The 23821-nt window shown below is 40.7% G+C and overlaps 2 protein-coding genes across 8 annotated transcripts in view; one reads left to right on the forward strand and one right to left on the reverse strand.

Annotated features, from left to right (window-relative positions):
* Positions 1-22519, forward strand: part of LOC311144162 (glutaminase kidney isoform, mitochondrial-like) — a 60251-nt gene extending 37732 nt beyond the window's left edge. For 2 of the 7 annotated variants that reach the window (XM_084180155.1, XM_084180157.1), the window contains exons 8-18: positions 4249-4281; positions 4461-4519; positions 4921-4987; positions 5517-5567; positions 6236-6412; positions 7592-7723; positions 10300-10392; positions 18801-18862; positions 19076-19152; positions 19394-19457; positions 19707-22519. In XM_084180155.1, coding sequence (XP_084036281.1) covers positions 4249-4281; positions 4461-4519; positions 4921-4987; positions 5517-5567; positions 6236-6412; positions 7592-7723; positions 10300-10392; positions 18801-18862; positions 19076-19152; positions 19394-19457; positions 19707-19857 — 966 coding nt within the window. In that variant the 3' untranslated portion in view covers positions 19858-22519. Of the gene's footprint in view, positions 1-4248; positions 4282-4460; positions 4520-4920; positions 4988-5516; positions 5568-6235; positions 6413-7591; positions 7724-10299; positions 10393-11168; positions 15245-18800; positions 18863-19075; positions 19153-19393; positions 19458-19706 lie in introns of those variants that run through there. The other 5 variants (XM_084180156.1, XM_084180158.1, XM_084180160.1 and 2 more) reach the window with 3 other exon arrangements.
* The window catches only part of LOC311144161 (signal transducer and activator of transcription 1-alpha/beta-like), a 31757-nt gene continuing 29548 nt past the window's right edge, over positions 21613-23821 (reverse strand). Inside the window, exon 26 of the mRNA XM_084180154.1 lies at positions 21613-23276. Coding sequence (XP_084036280.1) covers positions 23253-23276 — 24 coding nt within the window. The 3' untranslated portion in view covers positions 21613-23252. The remainder of the gene's footprint in view (positions 23277-23821) is intronic.

Raw genomic sequence — 23821 nt, forward strand, 5'->3', positions numbered from 1 at the left:
AAGATAAATCGATAGCCCCATTTAGCATCTCTTTCAACATACCACTGTAATTTTTGTTTTGTACTGATACATATGTTACAAAATGTTAGAATGCTGTCTGGAAGCAAAGTATAGCTGTAGTATTTTTCTCTGGATATATGAAGCAGGCTGAGTTCAATAGTCAATAGACATGCATGCCTTTGTTTTTGCCATGTCTTGCAAAGCTAGTAATAGTAAAGAAACAAGAGCATACTATGTCAAGTGACAAGGAAGATTGTTAAGAAAAAATCCTCAGTACAACTTTTCCTCCCTTGCACCTTCCATCCCTCTTCGCACCCTCTCTACCTCCTGCTCTTCTGTTTAGTCACCCAGGCTGTCAACACTCCATGCTAATAAGCCCTCCTGATCCCCAGAGCTGTTCACAGGACACGTGTTAGCCTATAATAAACACACACACACTGCACGGCACTAAAATAAGTGTTAAATAGGGCTGTGACGGTCATGGAATTTTGGATGACAGTAATTGGCCAGCCAAATGACTGCAGTCTCCATAATAACCGTTCAAATAGCAAAACCAAACAAAAAAATTGATATATAGATATTTTTTTATGTAGACGCATATTTTCTCCTTTTCCTCCGCTTCTGACTACATGTGCTGCCGTAGAAATATAATGAATAGAACGGCAATCACCAAGTCATTGATGGCATAATGGGTGGACTGGCGGCAATTACGAGTGTACCCATAACAACAAAACCTACGCGTGCACAGCTATGTGGCAAAACCGACAGGGTTGGCTTAGATTGTTGACAACATGTAAACTAACATGTACATCTCCAGATGTTTATTGAAAACATAAATACACTGAACAAAAATATAAGTGTTGGTTTCATGAGCTGAAGTAAAAGATCCCAGACATTTTCCTTACGCACAAAAAGCTTATTTCTTTCAAATGTTGTGCACAAATTTGTTTACATCTCTGTTCGTGAGCATTTCTCCTTTGCCAAGATAATCCATCCACCTGACAGGTGTGGCATATCAAGAAACTGAATAAACAGCATGATCACACACCTTGTACTGGGGACAATAAAAGGCCACTCTAAAATGTGCAGTTTTGTCACACAACACAATGCCACAGATATCTCAAGTTTTGAGGGAGTGTGCAATTGGCATGCTGACTGCAGGAGTGTCCACCAGAGCTGTTGTCAGAGAATTTAATGTTAATTTCACTACCATAAGCCGCCTCCAACATCGTTTTAGAGAATTTGGCAGTACGTCCAACCGGCCTCACAACTGCAGACTACGTGTATGGCGTCGTGTGGGCGAGCGGTTTGCTGATGTCAACGTTGTGAACAGAGTGCCCCATGGTGGTGGTGGGGTTATGGTATGGGCAGGCATAAGCGACGGACAACGAATACAATTGCATTTTATCGATAGCAATAAAACATTTTTTAAGGTATCTGTGACCAACATATACATATAAAAATTACCAGTCGTGTGAAATCCATAGATTAGGGCCTAATTTATTTATTTCAATTGACTGATTTCCTCATATGAACTGTAACTCAGTAAAATCAATGAAGTTGTTGCGTTTTTATTTCGTTCGGTATATATTTGCACAATGAGCACTTGTTGTCTCTCAAATACATCATCAGTTGTTGCTAGCTAGTGAATTTTTGCCATATTAGCGTTGACATTAACTCATTCAAAACACCTCAAAACAAGACATGGTATAAAGAACAAGATAAAACTAGCTGAAACGAGCCACCTACGATTCCCCACATGGCAGCTTCTTGTCATTGTTGCTAGCTATCTGACCATTCAGAATCATAACAAAGCAAGGCTTCTGGCCCCATCGAAACGCGCATCATTTTTGTGACGTTGCCAACCCATCTATTGAAGCAAAGAAGGAAATCAAAGCAGGAAGTGTACCCATCAATATGTGCTGTGATTTGTTGATTCAACTCAACTGACATTACAAAAAATACATTCCATTGCATGAGATTATCAGTTAAAGCTGCGACATGGAACCTTTTGGGCGACCCTACCAAATTCATATAGAAATGTGAGTTATAGATCTGTCGTTCTTATTGAAAGCAGTGGCCTCCTGTAGCTCAGTTGGTAGAGCATGGCGCTTGCAACGCCAGGGTTGTGGGTTCGTTTCCCACGGGGGGCCAGTATGAAAAATGTATGCACTCACTTAACTGTAAGTCGCTCTGGATAAGAGTGTCTGCTAAATGACAAAAATGTAAAGCAAGTCTAAGAAGTGGTAGATCTGTGCTATGTGAGTTATTTCTATGCTTCCCGTTCTTAAGTTTAGTTTTGGAACATTCTACATTACCATGGAAATTATTGCATCACAATACCAGGCAGCTATTGCGAGTGTACCCATGAGTTTACCAGTCAAATAGGTTGTTATCAATAAAACATCACAATACAGTATAGAGTGTACAATTTGGCTGCTAGGGTGAAAGGAGACCCCCAGCTCCGCTAAAACCATTGACAAGTAGCTACGTGCCGCTTTCAAAGGATTGTTAAATAAATGTTATAACTATTTGGTTTTAAAATCATCACCTCTTGAAGAGCATAGTCAGAACTACACATTTCAGATTATTCCATGCAGAACAATTGCGCACATTTCTCTATCATCAGAGTTATGCAAGTATGACCTATTGCCAGGATTAGAGGTTCCAAGCCCATTTATTCATTGTTTGCTACAACACCTTTCTTGTTTCAGCAAGGGGCAAAAAAGTTTCATGTTGTTAAAAGTCCATGTTATCACAGAAACGGACTCAACCGCACAAATGCCTGGCCGTCCCGTCTTCAGTCAGCTGTTTGTCCCCCCCAAAAATATTAAAATAATAATATATATATTCTATTTTTTTAACGGTTAATGACGGTTATTCTTCATCCATAACCATTGGTTATATGGTAACCATGACGTCGGTTACACGATTATATGTAATTGTGCCAGCCATAGTGTTACATTTATATACAAAAGGTGATTATGACAGATCATCTTAGTTCTTTAATTTAATTCCAACCAAAGCCCACTCATTAACTGTCTTTTTGTGTCTATTGACTCTATAAATTCATTATACAGTGCATTCGGAAAGTTTTCAGACCCCTTGACTTTTTCCACATTTTGTTACGTTACAGCCTTTATTCTAAATTAAATTGCTTTTGTTCCTCATTAATCTACACACAATACCCCATAATGACTAAGCAAAAACAGGTTTTTACACTTTTTTCCATACCCTTTACTCAGTACTTTGTTGAAGCACCTTTGGCAGCGATTACAGCCTCAAGTCTTCTTGGGTATGATGCTACAAGCTTGGCACACCTGTATTTTGGGAGTTACTCACATTCCTCTCAAGCTCTGTCAGGTTGGATGGGGAGCGTCGCTTCACAGTTATTTTCAGGTCTCTCCAGAGATGTTAAATCGGGTTCAAGTCCGGGCTCTGGCTGGGCCACTAAAGGACATTCAGAGACTTGTCCCGAAGCCACTCCTGCGTTGTCTTGGCTGTGTGCTTAGGGTCATTGTCCTGTTGGAAGGTGAACCTTCGCCCCAGTCTGAGGTCCTGAGCGCTCTGGAGCAGGTTTTCATCAAGGATCTCTCTGTACTTTGCTCCGTTCATCTTTCCCCACAGCATGATGCTGCCACCACCATGCTTCACCGTAGGGATGGTGCCAGGTTTACTCCAGACGTGACACTTGGCATTCAGGCCAAAGAGTTCAATCTTGGTTTCATCAGACCAGAGAATCTTCGTTCTCATGGTCTGAGAGTCCTTTAGGTGCCTTTTGGCAAACTCCAAGCAGGCTATCATGTGCCTTTTACTGAGGAGTGGCTTCTGTCTGGCCACTCTACCATAAAAACCTTTTTTTGCTTTGCCATTATGGGGTATTGTGTGTAGATTGATGAGGAAAACATTTATTTAATCCATTTTAGAATAAGGCTGTAACGTAACAACATGTGGAAAAAATCAAGGGGTCTGAATACTTTCCGAATGCACTGTACATCTCTCTTTCTCTGTAACTATTTAACACCCGTCAGATTTGCTTCATCCATGTTGAAGTGTATATGCTTGCCTAGGTCTCACCGAAGCTCAGTTAACTTTGCATTTATAATGCATCAAACTGATCATTTTTGTAGTTCTTGTTATTATTTAAGCCAATGCTTATAATGTGTTTTCTTGCTACTTTCATTCTGCTGTAAACATTTTCTCTTTGTCCAACAAACTTGACTTAATACTTTTTCTATTGCTTTTCAGCAGGGAGCGAGCAATGCTGAGAAGTTTGACTATGTAAGTAAACTCAAGTTTTTAATACCACATTTTGTGGTTTGTGGCAGCTGTTTGGAGTTGTATGGGGTATTTTGTGGTTGTTTTAGGTAATGTATGTTTCAAACTTTTTTGCTAACTGATTTAGCTTAGGTTTGTACTGTCTTGTGTTGAGAGACTTATTGTCGTTGTTTTGTTTCCAGGTCATGAACTTCCTGAATAAGATGGCAGGAAACGAGTATGTAGGCTTCAGCAACGCCACGTAAGTAGAAAGTGGCACCCTATTCCCTACATAATGCACTATGTGGGCCCTGGTCAAAAGTAATGCACTAAATAGGTAATAGGACGCCATTTCAGATGCAGCCCAATTGTCTGGCCTTCTTCTCCTTTCCGGACCCCTCTCCATTATTAATTATTGTTTACACTGCCGGCATGCCATTTATATGTGATGGCAAAGTCTTGAATATTAATGTTGTTTACAGAAGTGAATCACAGTAGGCTCATGATCTCATTTGGAAGAGGGTTTTTAATTATGACGGCAATGAAGGAATGTGGTGAAAGAAAACAAACACCAACTCACATGGGTGCAGACGCGCGCACACACACACTGTGGAACGTTAGCTCTTCTCACTGATGGGGTGTGTTGTGTTCTTTGTGACCCAGATTCCAGTCGGAGCGCGAGTCAGGAGACAGGAATTTCGCTATCGGCTACTACCTGAAAGAAAAGAAGGTCTGAGCCGTGATGCTATCTCTCCCTCTCATTCTGCCCTCTTTCCACTCCCTCTTCCCCTCCCTTTTCTCTTACTTGGCACTGTTTGCTGTTCCCATTCTACAATTCACTAAGTCGCTTTGTTCACAACTGGAGAGCTGCCTTTTAGTCATTTAGCAGACACTCTTATCCAGAGCGACTTACAGTTAGTGCATTCATCTTAAGATACTGTAGCTAGGTGGGACAGCCACATATCTCAATCATAGTAAGTACATTTTTCTTTAAAGTAGCTGTCAGCAGAGTCGGTGCTAGTAGGGGAAAATTATTTATTTATTTTGACTTAGGAGCTACTCTATCTTTCCCTAAATAAGGAGTAACTAAACTTAAGCCCCCCCCCCCCTCTCTCTCTCTCTCTCTCTCTCTCTCTCTCTCTCTCTCTCCAATGTATAATCTAAGGTTGCTGAAACACAGAACAGCACACCTGTCATGTCAAAATATATTGCATGGATGTAATCTGTTCATTCATCATTCTCTATCTCTCTCTATGCAGTGTTTTCCTGAGGGGACAGACATGACGTCCATTCTGGATTTCTACTTCCAGGTACGTGCAAACAGACAGCCCACAACAACTACACACTGCCAGTGGAGGGAGAAATGGGGAGGAAGGACTTATTGTAATGGTTGTATTTTCGAAGCCCCCTCCTCTCCCCCTCTCTCTTTCTGGGTCTGGTGACTGTGACTTTGCTCATGTGCTTCTCTGGCTAAGGGGGGAAATGTGTGCAATGGGATAGCTGTGTTGATGTCACATCCCTTTGGGTGTTGACAGCCTTCCTCTCTGGTGTCACTCTGGTGCTGGCAGCCCACTGACGGATAGGCTCCGGTCATGCTGGTCATTTGGTAATGTTTGCCTTGGCCCACTGAGAACTCACATAACCTGGAGCCTTTCCTAAAACCATAGAAGGACAAGAGAGAGGAGTCGTTGTAGTGGGTACATTATACTCTATGCATTTATGCAAAATGTACTTTGATTATAGTATAGTTTTTTCATTCTCTATGCATACACTATTTTGATTATACTGTAGTACGTTTTCACCCAGAGTGGGGGCAATATTGTGACAGGAGAAGAATTGAGTATGTAATGCCCTAGACTCACGTTTGACTGTCATATATTTATTCTGTGTGTATGTGTGTGTTATATTCATTTATTTCTGTCACTATGACTGTTTGGCTTGATCTTCATTTGTGTTGTAACTGTCTGTGTCCCTCCAGCTATGCTCCATCGAAGTGACCTGTGAGAGCGCCAGCGTCATGGCGGCCACCTTGGCCAACGGCGGCTTCTGTCCAATCACGGGCGAGCGCGTGCTGAGCCCGGAGGCAGTGCGTGACACACTGAGCCTCATGCACTCCTGCGGCATGTATGACTTCTCTGGCCAGTTCGCCTTCCACGTGAGTATACTGTACCTCGCCATATTCCACAGTGGCTATTCCTTGTCTCCCATCCTTTATCTGCTCTGACAAAAATAACTTTAACCTGGCCTGTGTTTTCAGAAAAGTGCAGATGGAAGAGAGTAGACAAGAAAAGGAAGCCATTTTACACTATTCAAATCAAATCAAACTGTATTTGTCACATGCACCGAATACAACAGGTGTAGACCTTTACGTGAAATGCTTACTTACAAGCCCTTAACCAACAAGGCATTTTTAACTAAATTCAGTTAAGAAAATATTTACTAAATAATCTAAAGTGAAAAATAGTAAAAATAACAATAACGAGGCTATATACAGGGGGTACTGGTACCGAGTCAATGTGCGGGGGTACAGGTTAGTCAAGGTAATTTGTACATAGGGGTAGGGGTATTGAGATGCACCCAGAGTGTCAGACCACCACATTGACTTTTGTGGTCCAGTCAAAGCACAGCTTATTATGCCCAATATTGCCACTCTGACAGATTCTGCCTTTTCCTTCCCCCTCCTGCCCAATACGGTCATTTTCAGTCCCATCCAGCCGGTCTCTGCCCCACAATGTCCCCAATTGCCCTCCACTGGGCTCCAGTCCCTCCAGTCGCTGTCCTTGCCAGAACAAACCAGGCCAATGGTCTACCAATAGCCCCCATGGAGGATTATCCAATCAGATGTTACGCGATTATCCAGTCAAGTATTCCCACGCAAAATAGAGACACGTGATCGTATACAAATGTAAACAAGGTTTGAAATGATTATGTTTTAGTCAAATATTATATCTGTTTGGGCTTCTTGCGGTCAATTTGCAATCTACAAATTATTTGTAATTATGTTCCGGCCCCCAGACCATCCGCTCAAGAAAAAATCTGCCCTGCGGCTGAATCTAGTTGATGATCCCTGCTGTAGGTCCTATGCTTTCTTTCATTGCTTTCACTCTGTGTGTCTGTCTCTCACTCACTCTTAGTGTATATAAAGCCCTGGGCCTGTATTCACCACGAGTCTCAGAGTAGAAGTGCTGATATTGGATCAGTTTTGTCTTAGATCATAATTAATAAGATTATATGGACAAAGGGGAGCTGATCCTAGATAAGGAACTTTTTACATTTTGGGCCCTGATGTCCACAGAGTTGTGGGTAACCTCTCCCTGTGTCTTTGTGTCTCTAGGTGGGCTTGCCAGCCAAGTCGGGCGTGGCAGGGGGCATCCTACTGGTGGTGCCCAACGTCATGGGCATCATGTGCTGGTCTCCTCCACTGGACAAGCTGGGCAACAGTGTCCGAGGCATTCAGTTCTGCACGGTACGGGGACACACTGACACCTGCGAATAGACATGCACTCAATCCCCCCCACACACATATTACCACTACCACCCTCACACATGATCATATTTCTGCATCTTATTATCTCTCGCCCTCTCTCCTCTCCCGCTCTCTGAGCCATATTCTGAGCCGCCACGGCATATGAATCCTTCTACCATGAGAAATGAGCTCTTCTAGCCGAGCTACTCCTCCTAAAGCATCTGCGATTTACATACCTTTTGCTCTGACAAGGCCTCACAGACACATCTTATTTAGTGCATTGCCCGGCCCATTATAGCTTCTTGTCATCTCTTTCTTCTCCCCCCCTAGTAATTTTTCTCTTCCCCGCCATGCATTATTCATTCATAGGTCACTGTCTGATTCCTTTATTTTGCTGCATCGCGGGGGAAGTGAGATGAATGCATACAGTTTGATTCAGAACCTAAGCTATTCTTCATTGTTCCTGCAGGGAAACTCATTGTGCAGCCAGGAGTCCATAAGACACAGACACATAAAACAATTTCCCAAGTAATACTCTACTCTCTACTGTCTACTCTACTCAAACAAGTAAAAAAATTAAATTGGATGGATGCTATTTTCTGTTTGTGCCAACTAAGCTGGTTATGGAATTTCACCCAATTGTATGCTGTATGACTTATGTTGCATAACAAGATTTCAGAATGGTACATACTGTATGTAGATGTATGTTTACTTGTGATATCCCATAGTGAACTAGTAGGTGCTTTCTCATTGAGGCCCAGTCATTGCGGTGGGGTTTCATACAGGTACAGATACAGCTATGTGTTGTTCCAGCTATGAGCCGTAGAGAGAGGCCCCACGCCAGTCTGCTCCTTAATAACAAAGTGATGAATGAGTGATTTAGATCTCACGGCTGGAAAACAATGCCAGGAATCACTGTCAACATGTTGTTGAAGAACACAATGTTCTTTAACACCATAACTGCCATAGGCCAACGGCCAGTGACGTTTGATTTTGTAAATAAAATAAATTGGACCCCTAAAAAAAGCTACCTCCTGCTCCTTCCCTGATTTTTACAAAATGTTTGTATTTTTGCATTGCTCATTTCTCAGAATTTTTTAATCACAAACAGAAAATTATTTATAGCCTTTAACTGTTTTTTTCACACCTATTCCCAACTTAACCCACCAAGACAATGCGCTGTAGGACGTTGGTACCCAGCCAGGCGCTAATGAGTCTCTCTCTCCTCACTGAATGAATGACAAATGGATGAATGGGCGATAATTGTGCACTTTACTTCAAAATTGAATTCAAATTAGGCCTAACTGAATGATAAGGAAGGTGAAGAGCTTGATTTAATTTAGAAAGACAATAGTGTAATGATGAGTTTGTGTTATGCCTATTTATCAGCTTTGGCGCTCATGTTTATAGCAAATCATTTGACCGCACGCCTTGCGGGTTGATATATCATTCTCTTTTATGTTTTACTTTGTAAAAAGAAGCTGTTACTGTTTTATTTACTATAACTCTATTACTAATCAAATGTATTGTACGGGAAACGAAAACATGCTGTTGCAGTAGGCCTTTAGAATAATGCAAAACATATCCTTAACTCTATCCGAATTGATGAGCGAGGGGAAACAAACGATGCCAGTCAGCCTGCGCAGCCGGCCCATTGAAACTACACCGAAACTAATTTCACACATAATAAGAGTTATCCTAAAGACAAGATTAAATTGACAATAGTCTGAGTGACAATATTATCAGTTGTCAAACTGTACATGAAGAGATGGGCACAGCTTGGAATTGACAGATGCAGGGAAAGGAGTATCACTTTATCAAATCCTCCTTCAGAGTCACATGCAGGTAAATCGTTTTGATTTCTATATAGTATCAGAAAGGGCATATTCTGCAGTTTCTATGACACTTACCTTACCATACATATTTCCAAATAACATAATACTAGTACTAGTAACATAATAAACAAATAAAAAAAAATTAGACATTTTCTTATTACCACAATGTTTCTTTAGACCTGCCAAAACGAAATGATAACGATTTCTTTGTGATGGATTTAAATCTTGAACTAGTGTTTTTTTCATTTTTATTTATAGACTAGGGTAACATAAGCTAATAAAAATGTTATTTGAAATACGTTTTTTTGTATTCTAATATTACGACCTTCATAAACACAACCAAATTATTATTCTGCCGATAGCATATATGAAATGTATTTATTAGACTGTTAGAATGTTGATGCGTCATTGGCTGAAAGGAGGGTCCATCAAGGCTAGGTGTTCTCTAGCGGTTACTTATATGCTGAAAGGCCCGACGGTTCTAATGTTAACTCTACCTACTCGTGACCTGGCGTTGGTCTAGTGGCAATGGTTAGCGTCACCGCCTTCAGCATATGACATGTACGACAATGTCCTCGTGGGATCGAATCCCAGTCCCACCGCTATTCTGATACACGCTTGAGTTTAGATTTCTTTCTGTTTCTTTCTCTCTCTGTCTTGCTCGCTCGCTCTGTCTCTCTTTTTCTCTCTGTCTCTCACTCCTTCCGTCTGACCATGACGCTCTCATTCTATGCGTTTCAGGACCTGGTGTCTCTCTTTAACTTCCACAACTATGACAACCTGAGGCACTTTGCCAAGAAGCATGATCCTCGCAGGGAGGGAGGCGACCAGAGGGTGAGTACACGCAGTCCCAACCATCCCCTCCACACACACCTTTACACAAGCACACACACGCACACAGACCCACCCCTCTTCCATTGTTACCACACCCTCCCAGAACAACAGAATGTGCCTGATATAATGGTGCTAAATTGTCTGTAGCCGAGTATCTAAGGGTTGCTAATGAGAGTTCCTAAAGAAAGATTGTTGCCCTAGTTATTTAGATAGCTACAGTACACTCTAATGTATTGACATTTGGATTATGTTTGTGGATGTTTGATAATTGTATATATATTTTGGGGAATTTACTTGTTAATCTGGTTTGCCCTTTTGGAGGGGATTGTCATTTAATTTAGTTTAATCTCAAGGTTTTCAGTAAGCTTTGGCATGCTTGGTAAAAAATAATAATAATTAAAGGTTAGGATTGATTTTGAAATATCCTTTCCTTTTGATCTAAAAATAGTGTTTTAATCAGAGTGTGTTTAGAGGCAAGGGGCATCTCTGTCAGAGCAAACCTGACACACACACATGCCAAACAGTCATAGACACAATAAAGAAAGGCCTACACATAGTCCATTACATAGTTACAAAACTTAACACATTACCAACCACGCATAGATAGTCAGTCAGTCAGACACACACACACACACACACACACACACACACACACACACACACACACACACACACACACACACACACACACACACACACACACACGTAGAGCAGCCGCACTCGTGGCATGTGCTGGCAGACCCGACTAATCTGTTATCCCATGTTGCTTGAAACAGCAGTTTACCTTCGGACCCATGGATTACGAGAGCCTTCAGCAAGAGCTAGCTCTCAAAGACTCTCTGTGGAAAAAGGTGGTGCCCACTGAGTGCCACGAGGACAGCTCCACCACTGTAGTCTATAGGATGGAGAGTGTCGGGGAGCGCAACTAGGACCCCCTCTCTCCTCCCACCTCCTGTCTCCTTTCTACGCCCATATATGACTTCATATATTTATATATATTATCAAGAGGATTATTTATTTCTATGAGGTTGTTTTTTTGTTTGGCGGATTGTAAAACATAATGTAATGTCACATTATGTACTGGTGATGAATGATAATTGATCCTACCTGAGTTACTCTACCTTTTTTTTTCTGTGTGTCCTTGTGTGTTTTTGGGGGTCCTGCAGAGCCGAGGGAAGCCCTTCCGGCTGCCTGTCTAGAATGTCGGACTTTAGGGGCCTGAAGGGATTGCCTGGCTCAGATTAAGGCTTTGCATGTAGACTTGATTCGTCATTGCATGTGTACTTCAATATCTACTGACAGGTTTGAGGTCCTGAATCTGTCAAACATGCCAGTGTGGGTATTAGGCACAATGTAATGTGTTTGTTAACCAAAGCGAGGGAGGTTTTCTCAAACCAAAAGCCAAGGGAGGATGTGGAGTGTTGTGATTTGAAGTGTTTTGACACATAGAAATGTAATGTATCTCATGATATTTCTATGCGTTGACAGGCTCTTAAGGTTACTACAAGCTCAACTCAGTTGATCTACGTGCGTGCGTGCACATGGGTGAAGTGGGATTTTTGGAGTAGCGGACACCTTTTGGTAACAGGATATCCTTGCCGGTCCCACTCCCATTTTTTATTTTGGTCTTACATTTCTTTGAAAACAAGGAAGAGTAGCCTTCCCTTGCTAATAGTAAGTAGCTAGCTGGCAGCCTGGCTATCTGGCTTTAGCCTGGCTAAAAACATAGCAGGCTAGCTAGTCTTTTTAGCTTCCCACATCTCCATGTGAAATAATCAGATTTATAATTTAGAAATAGGCCCTGGCAAATATTCTTATACTTGCTGGTGTAACCGAAAACATTATCCCAGTTTGATATGCTGTTTGTGTATTAATTCTCATATCAGTTAAAAATAGAACGTCAACATGTTTTGGTCATGGAGTAAAAAAAGCACATGGCTAGCTAGTTGGCTACAGCAGGTTCTACCATTTCACAATAGCCTGGAATCACTAGTTATTTTTTCTAAACAAAATACCTTTTTGGGTAGATTCTTGTTTGGTTTACTTTTTGAACAGTCGCTGAGATTATATTTGGTTATCAATGCAAAATAGGCTACTTTGATGAATAGCCTATATAGCCTACATATCAGATCAAGGAACCAAGCAATAATACTGCCCCCACGGCTGCGGAGGTAATGATACTGCGTGTCTCTTCAGGTAGTAAAACAGTATGTGGAACTCCAGAGCGTATTACAAGGAGCTGCCCCTTTTGTGATGAAAAACGACATTGCAACACCGATATTTGCATCTGCGTAGAGCTTGTAGTAAGCTTTAGAAGAGCAAACTATGAGATTATAATAAGGCACTTATCAGGCGTGACACTGAGACTATATCAGTCGGACCATTCTAACTTGCATACAGGCCCTTTACCTTTCACATACCAGCAACGTTGTCAGTGTCAGCATCTCACACGAGTTGATTCTCAACTGCTGTTGAGTGGACCGTAGCTTTTCATCAAGGTCGTAAAAGGTGATGCATTCAACCCCCTTCTGTGTGTGTGTGTGTGTGTGTGTGTGTGTGTGTGTGTATTTGAGTGGTCCATGCACGTGTGTGTACCGTGTTGATCTAAGCTGTGACGCATGCCGAGGGGACATTGACCCTGGCTGTGACAGACAGACCGACAGACACCCCACAAGCCGTTAGTTTTCATGACATAGCCTAGTAGAATCCTGCTGGATCTATTCCATAGGCAGTTGCAGTATGTATATGTCAGATGGCATATCATGGTTATATAGGTCATACGTGTATATATATTGTACAAGTCAGTATACCATTGAGATAAAGTGTGATCACACATTGTTACCAATTATATTTAATCCGTATTATTACTGTCAATAACGCTTAGCTACCCTTAAAGTCAAAGGGTAAACCAGTTATCTTATCTATACTGTAGCTTAAGAATGCATCATATTTATTTCCATATGTACTGTATCTATAGTTTTGCCATAGACTGTATTGTTTGCCTGACATGCTGTGTGTGTGTGTGTGTGTGTGTGTGTTTTGGGGGATTGTTATCTTGCAGTAAGCTTGACGAAACTCAACAGCAGCTCAGAACGGCAAGGGAATCAACTTATTTCACAAACGTTCATAATTTGGCCACATTTGCACATGTCAGCCAAGGCCTTGGGTGTCCTGCTGCTGGGGTTGTTGTTTTTCTTTCAATGTTTTTATCCAATCATGCTTGAAACTGAACTGTTGAATGGGTATACGCTTCAGTAGCCCTATGTTACCCGTGAATGTGCTCTTCTTCTTGTGGGTCCATATAAGTCTATGGAGCCCATACCGGCCAAGGTTGGGGTCAATTTGAATTGAAGTCAATTCAGGAAGGGATTTAAATGTAAAATTCATAAATGGAAATATATATATATATATATATATATATAGCTTCTCCCTTTGTTTGTTGACAAGTTACTGAACATAGATGACCTGTTTTCAATTATTTAATTGGAATGTATTAATTTAATTGGAATTCCTGAATTGACTGACTTGACTCCACCCTGTCCCATATACTTTTAGTTAGCTTTTAGCTTAATTTAGCATCAGAATTTTAGTTAAAATATCTATTTGTTGTTTTGTCATGTCTATATGCTTGGACTTCAGTTATAATTGTGATTTGGAACTAGAACTACTATTTCACTGAGGATGTTTGTTTTTTAAGTGTAGGCCTTTGAGATTTTGTCAGTCAGTGTGCGGTGCAAAGCTTTCACAAGCCTCTGTCACTGTGGAGGGAAGCTAGCCTAGCAGCTAACGTTAACCTGCTTGCTAATGCTAATTTACCCAATAATCAGTCCTGTTAAATTAATCCTATTTATTTGTACTGGAATTGTATCTTTTCTTTCTGCTACTTGTGTTTTCTGAAACACGTTTGAGTGGGTTTTCTACAGTCTTGCCCATGTTGACATAATATGGAGAATGCAGGGGCTGAAAGCCTGCAGGACTCACACGCCTCAACTATAGACGAGTTTCACTCACTACTGCAATTTGGAGTTAGGTTGACGTTAGAGGCTACAGGAGGAAGTTATGTGGCTTACTTGAACTCTAAGGGAATGTGAACCTTTCTATGTTCCAGCAAAATGTGACAAATAACCCCAATCAAATTTTACACACGTTTTTTTTAATGCCGTACCAGTATTTTCATTAAAATGTATGATTTTTATGATTTCACACCAACATGTTTGTAATGTTTCCGGCAATGTCATTATTTTACTATTTCTTTTTTTGTTTCAAATGGTCCTTCTGGCATGCATATTTTTGTATGATTTAATAAATGTGTTTGAATCCCACCTTGATATTTTAAAGTTCATTTTAGTGTGTTTTTTTTTTCTTTCAGTTTTTCTGTTTTTTCTGTTTTCTGTGCCTTGGCGAAAACAACTATAGCCCTCCAAGTCTAAAATGCTATACACACCAGCAGTCTACAGTTTTAACTTATTGAGAGTGTATATCATTGCATTTAACATTAAAACTTCTCTTGAACTCTTCAGATCTTTACCGAATCTAACTGGAATGTTGATTTATCACTCTAACTCAAACTGGTTTTGGTGTCTTGGACAAAAAAGGGAGTTGCGTTATCCTCATAGTAAAGACACTGCCTCATGGTTTGGATGAAAACACTAGGTTTTTGTCTTGTTTTGGGGGGGAAAGCAATACTTAGCTCTACTGCTATCTGTATAGAGGCCTGTATTGCAAATACAAGCAAAGAGCTTCAGTAGTTGTAATGCTAGAAGTGTGTTGCAATGACAGGTGAAGTGCTTGTTGAAATCGTGTTGCCTTGCTGCCCCATGTTATAAACCAATAAAGTACTATAACCAATGAATACCTGTTTGTCAAATTACCACAACTGAAACTAAGTGTTTTATTGGTTAACAGGAGATTTTGTGATAGCACTTTATGATATTGTTTCCACTGGTATTCATTTTACTAGGAAATTGTGTGGTATCAATTGGTACTTTTTTATACTTACTTTCAACACAATTGGTAATTTCGTATCTGGTTGGTACTAAAACGGTGCCTAGTGGTTTTAATGAATCCTAAACAATCTGCAACAATCAGTAATTTAAAGTTAACTAGTTGGTTATTATTGTGTAATTACCATTTTACCATATAATTCCCAAGTAAATACCTGGTCATGTCTGTGTGATAAATACTTTGAAAGTGCAGTTTTTGTGGCTAGGTTTGACTCTTCTGGTCACAGTTCAACCTGAGCAGGTAAAAGAGAGGTGAGGGGGTGGGTGATTTGGGGAGGGTTCTTGTGTGGTATGCAATGCACCCTTTCACCCCTGAGATCAGAGTTAATGGAACCAATCAGAAGAGACCCCCAGAATGCATTGTGCTTGATCTGTGTGAGTTTGGTCTGTATGCTCGCCCTCCGGTCATTGTTCTGAACCAGTTTGTACTTGGTGAGTTGAGTGAAGTCAAGTGTGCTCTCGTTGCTGGCAACTGTGTTCCTTGCTGTACTATGTCTGTCTGTATAGTATGGTTATTGTATTGTATTTCTGTTGTAGCCATTCTTTTTCAGCCTGTCAAGGACCATCCATCACACTCATAACAAACCTGACTGAAAAGTCACTTTCGGCTTCAGGGTGATAATGGGGTAATAACTGTCAAAGTAGTTTTAAGTTATTTAGTAATAAGTCAAAAGTAGCCTCTTTTGAGCCAGTTCTGTTTTAATATGTTAAATTGTATACACTTTTGTATACATTGTAGCCATTTTTGTATGGGAATGTGCTGGACTACCCTTGACATGCTGTGCTCGCTTGTTGTGTGTTGCAGTGTGATCTCACCTACAGTGACCTGTGTCTGTGCAGGGCTGGGCTAACATAGGCCAGATTGGATTCAAACACACATTATAATACCTGTGTGGGGTAGATGTAGTCACGCAATTCTATTTCTATGGTGGTGGCAATTTTGGTCACACGCCAATGGTGTTATATTTCCCCTATTGGCATGATGCTCAGACGATAGGGCGTGTCTAAGTGACTCTTGTCCGTGTCTGACCTCTTAATGGTCAAAATAATCGGTCTGAAACACCTCCCTGGCCCCATATGAACAGTGTGGTTCAGATATTCTCTGCCTCACATTGGGTGTGTATACATTTGTGTTTATATCAAAACTAGCCTACATAGCCCATGTTTGTTGATGACTGTGGGTTAGAAAAGGTTGCTACCTTTTTGTGGTAAATAATGCAAGTGACTTCAATGGCTAATTTCTCTGAAAGGGGGAAAAAACATTAGATTCACAGGAACACATCACATAGGATGAAGAAGCAATACTTCAAGCCGCAGCGCCATACTACTTGTCAGACATAGAGAACTGATACTGTATTCTGGTTGTTGGGGTGGGATTTGTGTGCGGGGTCTGTGGCTGGCTTTTGACCATTTTATTGGATTCCTCATGTCTTACTCAATAGTAGGAAGAAGTTGGGTCCAAATCGAATGTTGGTTACTATATTTATTGAATATTATATGAATCCTATCAATTAAAAGGGCCAAAGTGGGTGCAATCAATTAGCTTAATTTCTCAGATCAAATTCCATTTTAAGAAAATGATGTTGCAGCAATGTACATTTTAGCTGCTTCTAACTACAGAAACGATTTCAGAACAATCTGAGACGATGGGTGTCATGGCTTGCTGAAATGACATGGAACGACTGCTTTGCTCGCTGCTGTTCTGTTCATTTCCGTATGTTCTACTGCTACCTCATTTCTTATGTTATTTTCTGATCTAACTAGTTATTGTCTGCTACTAAGTTGTGTGACACTGATCTGCTAAATGCCTGTGCTCTACTCTATTCTACTTTGTTCAGTTCTGCTAACTATGCTACTTACGGCTATGCTGAGTTTTGCCCTGCTTTATTCTGTTCTGATTGGTGTTCTACTGTGATGTGGAGCTCCTTTATATTCTGTTCTGTTTCGGGCAGTTGTGTCTCTGCATTCTGCAGCCTCATCAAAATGCATCTGAGATGTTACAGAAATACTGCACAACATCCTCCCCAAGCAAAAAAAAAACTAAATTGGTAATAACTCCATATTGCCATTAACTGAGTAATGCATTAATTGATTGTTTTACTGGTTTGTTGTGAATGTGAAGCAAGGGTTTTATGCTTTTGATACCCCAGCACTGTTTACTGTTTTTATTTTATTTAATTCACTCATTTAATTCACTCCAATACAGTTGAGTATCTAAAGCATCTAATTCCGATCCAAACAGTGGTTCACATAATTAGACTTTGAAGTTTTGATGCTCTACCCACTACCACCACCACCCAAATGGAAAAACATGAGACAATTTACTGAAGGCAATGTCACTATGCCTTCAGTAATGTTTCAGCACCCTCTAGTGGTTGATTATCTGATTATATTAGAGAACGTTACTGCAGACCCATAGCCTGCAATGCAGCAGAAAAGCCACACATAGTCTGCTAAAGCTTCAAGTTAGTAAACGGACCACAAGATAATTATTTCTCCAATCAACTCTTTAGAAAACACTGCCAGAATCCAACCATAGTATCTGGTCTGTAGTCAAAGCTGGTAGCTCCTCAAACATGACTCAAGGCTCCTTAAGAAGTATCTTATTGACTGGGTGGCAGAATAGAGGACCTTGGCTAATAAAGCTGTCAATATCCCCTGTAGCCTACAGCTCGAGCCAGGACTCCGGTCACGGTTTGCCTGGGGCTGGAGTTTACTCACTCTTAACTCCTAAATCTTCTAATACAGGTAGCTTAGTGGTTTAGAGCATTGTGCCAGTAACCGAAAGGTTGCTGGTTCTAATCCCCGAGCCGACTAGGTAAAATATCTGCCGATGTGCCCTTGAGCAAGGCACTTAACCCTAATTGCTCCTGTAAGTTGCTCTGGATAAGAGCGTCTGCTAAATGACTAAAATGTAATACACTCACTACTAGCTATTGGTCTTACTAACTGCTCACAGTGGTCTCACTGCACACAAATGGTTAGTAGAACATTTTTTGGGATGATATTTTGACAACAATAAAGTCAACAGGTCATATGATAGTTTTTAACGTGTTATTATACGGCTAATGATATAGGATGTAGCCTTTTTTCATGCTGCAATTTTTCTCAAGACTGAATAGATGCCATTCAGTCAAAGTCATTGAGAGATGCTTAGACATTATTATAAGGGGTTAATAAGTACTTCTGGCAAGTCTTACAATGCATAACATTCTACATAATTAAAGTAATACTGCCATTGCTTTTGTAAGGAGTTGATTGGGATCTAGAAGTCCTGATTGATATGTTTGGCAGACTCCGCTTCTCTTTTAGCTGGTGAAGGACTGTGGTAGGGTACATATCCCCACACCCCCTGCCTGTGTGTGTTTGCCAGTTTCCACAAACTGCTTTCCTCTTTCTCTCCAGGTCAAGTCTGTCATCAATCTCCTGTTTGCCGCCTACACCGGAGACGTCTCAGCACTAAGGAGGTACAGTACGCAGCTCTCTTACACACAGATTACACACACTGACAAACACACATTGACACAAAATAAAAATGACTGTTTTTAAATTATGTTCAATTCATTATACTTGAGGAATTATACATTTGTTCCTAATGATCAATCTGCTTTTGTATCTCTGAATGACTTCTGTCTTCCGTCTCTGTGACACTGCTGACCTTTCTGTCTGTGTGTGTGCAGGTTTGCCCTGTCCTCCATGGACATGGAGCAGAGGGACTATGACTCCAGGACGGCTCTACATGTGGCAGCAGCAGAAGGTGCGTCTCACAGCCTTCTTTTCCTGTCACACACAGGGACAGATTGTGTGTGTATGTCTGGGTCCTCTGGGAGTGATTGGCAGACTCGGCCCCCTCTGTGTCGTAGGAGTTAATTTGCTGTCCCTCGGCAGCTGCACTGCGTAGTGTGTGACGTCTTTGCTGCAGTGTGTGAGAGAGGAAGTGCGTAGGAGTGTGTGTGTGTTTGTTTCTCACGTATCTCCGCCATCTGCTCTACTTTCAGGACATGCAGAGGTGGTGCGCTTCCTCTTGGAGGCGTGCAAGGTGAACCCTGTTCCCAGGGATAGGTAAGCCCACAGAAACTTTGTCTGTCTGTCTTGTGTGTGTGTTTTGGGTGGGTAGGTGTGTTTAGGGTGGATGAGAGACAGTATCATATAGTTGAGTGAGAGTAAGCGTCTGCAATGTACAGTCTAGAATACAATGTACACGTTTGTACCCTTTCATTTTCACAACTGAAAACTCATGTTAGCTCCCAGAACTATGCCTTTGTAGGCCAGTCTAACCCCAGTCAGTCACGCTCATTATCTTCCCTGTAGGTGGGACAACACTCCAATGGAAGAGGCCTTGCACTTTGGCCATCACGACGTGGTCACCATCCTCCAGGACTATCAAAACAAGTACAACCCACAAGAGGCCCCCAAGAAGGTCAAGGAGACAACGGAGAACAACCTGGATGGCCTGCTGTAGTGTAGCCTTGCAAGCCAGCAGGCGGCGCCACACTGCTTTTATATCATCTGTACTATACTAGACTGCTGTTTTTGTGGTGGGATGCGCTTTTTGGAGTGACTTGTCGACTTTGTATGATAACAGTCTCGTATTTCTGAACTGTGTGTTTGATTGAACGTGTTTTTTTAAATATATTTTTTTATACTCCCTTGTTTTACCGTAAGCATTTTGCTTTACCTTTGTCATGTGCTTTGCACCTTTTGCGACTGTGTTGCTTATTTTTGCTGTATCTTTCCTATCTCTTTCCTCTTCCTCCATTAGTCCTTTCCCTCACCAAGTATGTGTGGTGTGTGTGTTAGGGTCCCAAATCGAAGTGCACAATCTGATTGAATCTTTGTGACAATGGTGTACAATATAAAGTGATATTATTATAGATGTTCTCCTACATGTAAATTGTATATTTATGTACTGTTAAAAGTTAATTGATTTCATGATATCAAGGACCAATACTTACTGTAATTTAATGTAATAGATAATCTAGCAGTTTGGTATTTTTCCTGGAGGGCCACAATGTCCATTAATCTAATGCCAAATCCGGCACTCTCTATGGAGTGATATGATGTTGAATCTGAAATAAAATGTATGTTGGCACTAATGTCACTCCATACTATTCTAGCTACAGTGCTTCGTTAATGCCTGGTTGGACAGATGTTAAAATAAACGGTAGCTCCTAAGGACATGATGGGCCACCACTAGGGTAGAAGCACTATATGGTCCTGTAGCCTACTTAGTACTTATGTAAACAAGTATAGGATGCCAGATGTTACCATGCTTCCACTAGTCCGGGTCAAACTTATCTTGACTTTTATCAACCCCACTGCATAGGAACTGTATGCCCTTCAGCTTTCATTTCAATTACATTTTTCTATACTTTACTTTTTTTGGGACGGGCACAAGCCCCTTATATATATATATTTGTATATTCTTTGTCTAGTGTTTTTTCTGTTATGATTTTCTCATTTATAACAATGGAATTGTACTTCCCTATAGCTAAATACTGTATGTTATGCGCACAACACAGGTAGTTGTCTGTTGTAGAGAGGAGGTAGCTAAATCAGGAACCACCGATAGAACAGGGGAGTATCTGTGGCCCATGATAAAACACTAGTCTGGCGTCACTTGTCTGATGCCATACAGATGACTTTCTATCAAACCAATACAACAGGACTGAAGCCTACATGTAAACCATCGTAGCACTTTTCTGAAAGTAGTAAAGGAGGAAACCAGTTGGACATGTTTGTGTAAAAGAGTGAGCTAACGTTAAGTACATTAACAGATGGCAGTTGACATTTAATATAGTAAACAAATCCTCTTAGATGTTGTCATCTTTTATGAATAAGCTTGTGCCTGTGGCCAGGATCCAATTTTCCCACAGTAGTAGTTAAGATCAGCTGGTGTGTAAAGGACCATATAAAATCATCTAAATGAGGATTATTCAGGATTGGAATTATGGCATAGTTAGCATAATAATCAGTTTAAGAAATGAATGGAAAGTCATGAATTACTTATTGTATTTGTATGTTATGCTTTGCTACTTGAATATGTACAGTAGTATTGTATCCTGTATTATTGACATGTACAAAAAACAGTTAGTTGATTTAGTGTGTCAGTTTTGTGGATAGCCCCTCATGAGGTCCAATATGAATGTCAAATCCATACAGTTGAGGAATGACGCACAGTATGACATGAGCGATACCAAATATATAACCACTGCAGTCAATTTACAACCTGTTTAAATTTTTCAATTGATGTTAACATGAATGTTAACACAGCATGAAGCAATACTGTACAATAGATCAAATCAACAGCAGTGGTAGGTCTTATGGGGAAAACACTATGTCGCATAAGAGCAGCTTAATTGACACAATGGAGAATAACCTTGACCAACGTTCTAATCCAGATAGATAATGAATACACAGATGGAATATCCGGTAGATTGGAAAACCCTGTCCTCTATGTACATAACATCTCCATCACTACTTGTTTGTCGCTGTAAGGCAACTTGACCAGTTTTCAGCAACTCCCCAGATCTGTGTGTCTGAGATGGTGACATTGTGTATAGAAACATTTCAAATGAAAGCCAAAGAATGAGAAAGATAACATGTTGCCACAGAAATTCAACCTCGTTCACCACTCCCCTTAGTCTGGGAAACACCAGACATGAACCCTCCAACCAATCACATCCGTAACACTGTCATACCTGTTCCTGTAAGTCACGGTTCACAAAATCGGACATTGGTTTTGTTATAACAATGCCTGTTGTAATGGATTGGTGGTTCAGTGAAGGGCAACCTTGCCTGAGACCTGATAACTTGTGTCAGCTGCCTAGGCTTTAGCTCAGAGGGCTAACAATCTTGTGGCTTGTGGGAGACCTGCGTTCGAACCCTTGTATATCATATGGACATATGGTTCAAGTCCGGTGTCACCAGTAGTTGCAGACCAGTCTAAAGTTCCAACTAAAGACAGTTCTGAATGTATTGCTGAATATGGATGTCCTTTTCTGTTCTTATTTTAAGGCATACTTGATGTGAAAATGTGCGATTTGCTCCTGGCAGTGGAATATATATACACACATATATTTATTTTAATAAACAAGGTTAAATAAAGCAAAGCTATTCAGGCATGTGTGAGCCCTCTTCTTTCTCCTTAAATTAAACAGTGAAGTCCAAACATTATTTATCATTCATTTCTATTGGGCACAAAATAATCTGAAACAACCAAAACAAACAGATGCATCCAACAAGTGTGTAGAGTCACAAACTTGGAATCATTCCGTGCTATGAATATAGAACCACATACTAAACTTGACTACTTAAATACACATAAGGGAATTTGTCACATTTACTTTTGGTTCCCTGAAATGGAGGGAATATGTACAAAAATAGTAATTTCTAAACAGTTCACCTGATATGGATGAAAATACCCTCAAATTAAAGCTAACAGTCTGCACTTTAATCTCATAGTCATTGTATAATTTCAAATGCAAAGTGCTGGAGTACAGAGCCAAAACAACAAAACATTTGTCAAATGTCCCAATACTTTTGAAGCTCACAGTATAACGGCTTAACCGTTTCACTTTATAAGTTATTACACACTACATATGCATTCACAAAATATTACCGTGTCCCACAAGTCACATAGAATGACATTCCTTATTACAAACAGCTAGATTTGAAGCCCCAAAATCTCATGCATGTACATTAAACGACAGACTCGGTATGTATACAGTTTTAGTTGTATTTACAAAGGAAACCCAACAAATGTCTTAAACTTAAATACCATCCTTTTTCTGGGATGTCTTCAGATCAGCTCGGGGGGTAACAAGTTTTCCAAGGGCGCTGCCTGAAGAGGGCAGGTTAGTTTGGGAAGGCAGTGCACATCTGAAGAGAGAGGGACAAAATGAGAACTACCAGGATCAGGGAAAATAATGGGCTGCATCTCAATAGTGGTATGCTGCACTTTTGTGATTGCATTAAGTGTGTACTGTCACATTGTAAAAATGCATGAATTATCCCTACCCTTGCATGAAAGGTTTGGAAATAAATGCTCCAGTTATGACACTAGTCCAGCTGATTAGCCCCCTCAAATAGGGAATTTATATTGTCATTTTAGCCCAGGTTCACATCTTTTCCCCATTCTTTGTTTTATGATGATTAGACTTGTTGTCTCTACTCGGTGTTCTGTCTGGCTCTAACCTACCACACTCAGTGTGCGGCTGGTGTTGCCCTTATTGAAACCTACCACAACAATTGCATACTCCACGCGTCACTCCTTGTCTCCTTCTCAAAACTCATTGGAGGAGAAGGTGAGGGAGTTGGTACCTCTGGCTTTCTCATCCAATGGGTTTTGAGAAGGATTCAAGGAGATAGGAGAGAGGACGCGAGGCGTATGCAATTGAGATCTTCCCAGCGTCTCAAATGTGTGC

This window comes from Coregonus lavaretus (genome assembly GCF_964263955.1).
Source record: "Coregonus lavaretus genome assembly, chromosome: 16".
Lineage (NCBI taxonomy): Eukaryota > Metazoa > Chordata > Actinopteri > Salmoniformes > Salmonidae > Coregonus > Coregonus lavaretus.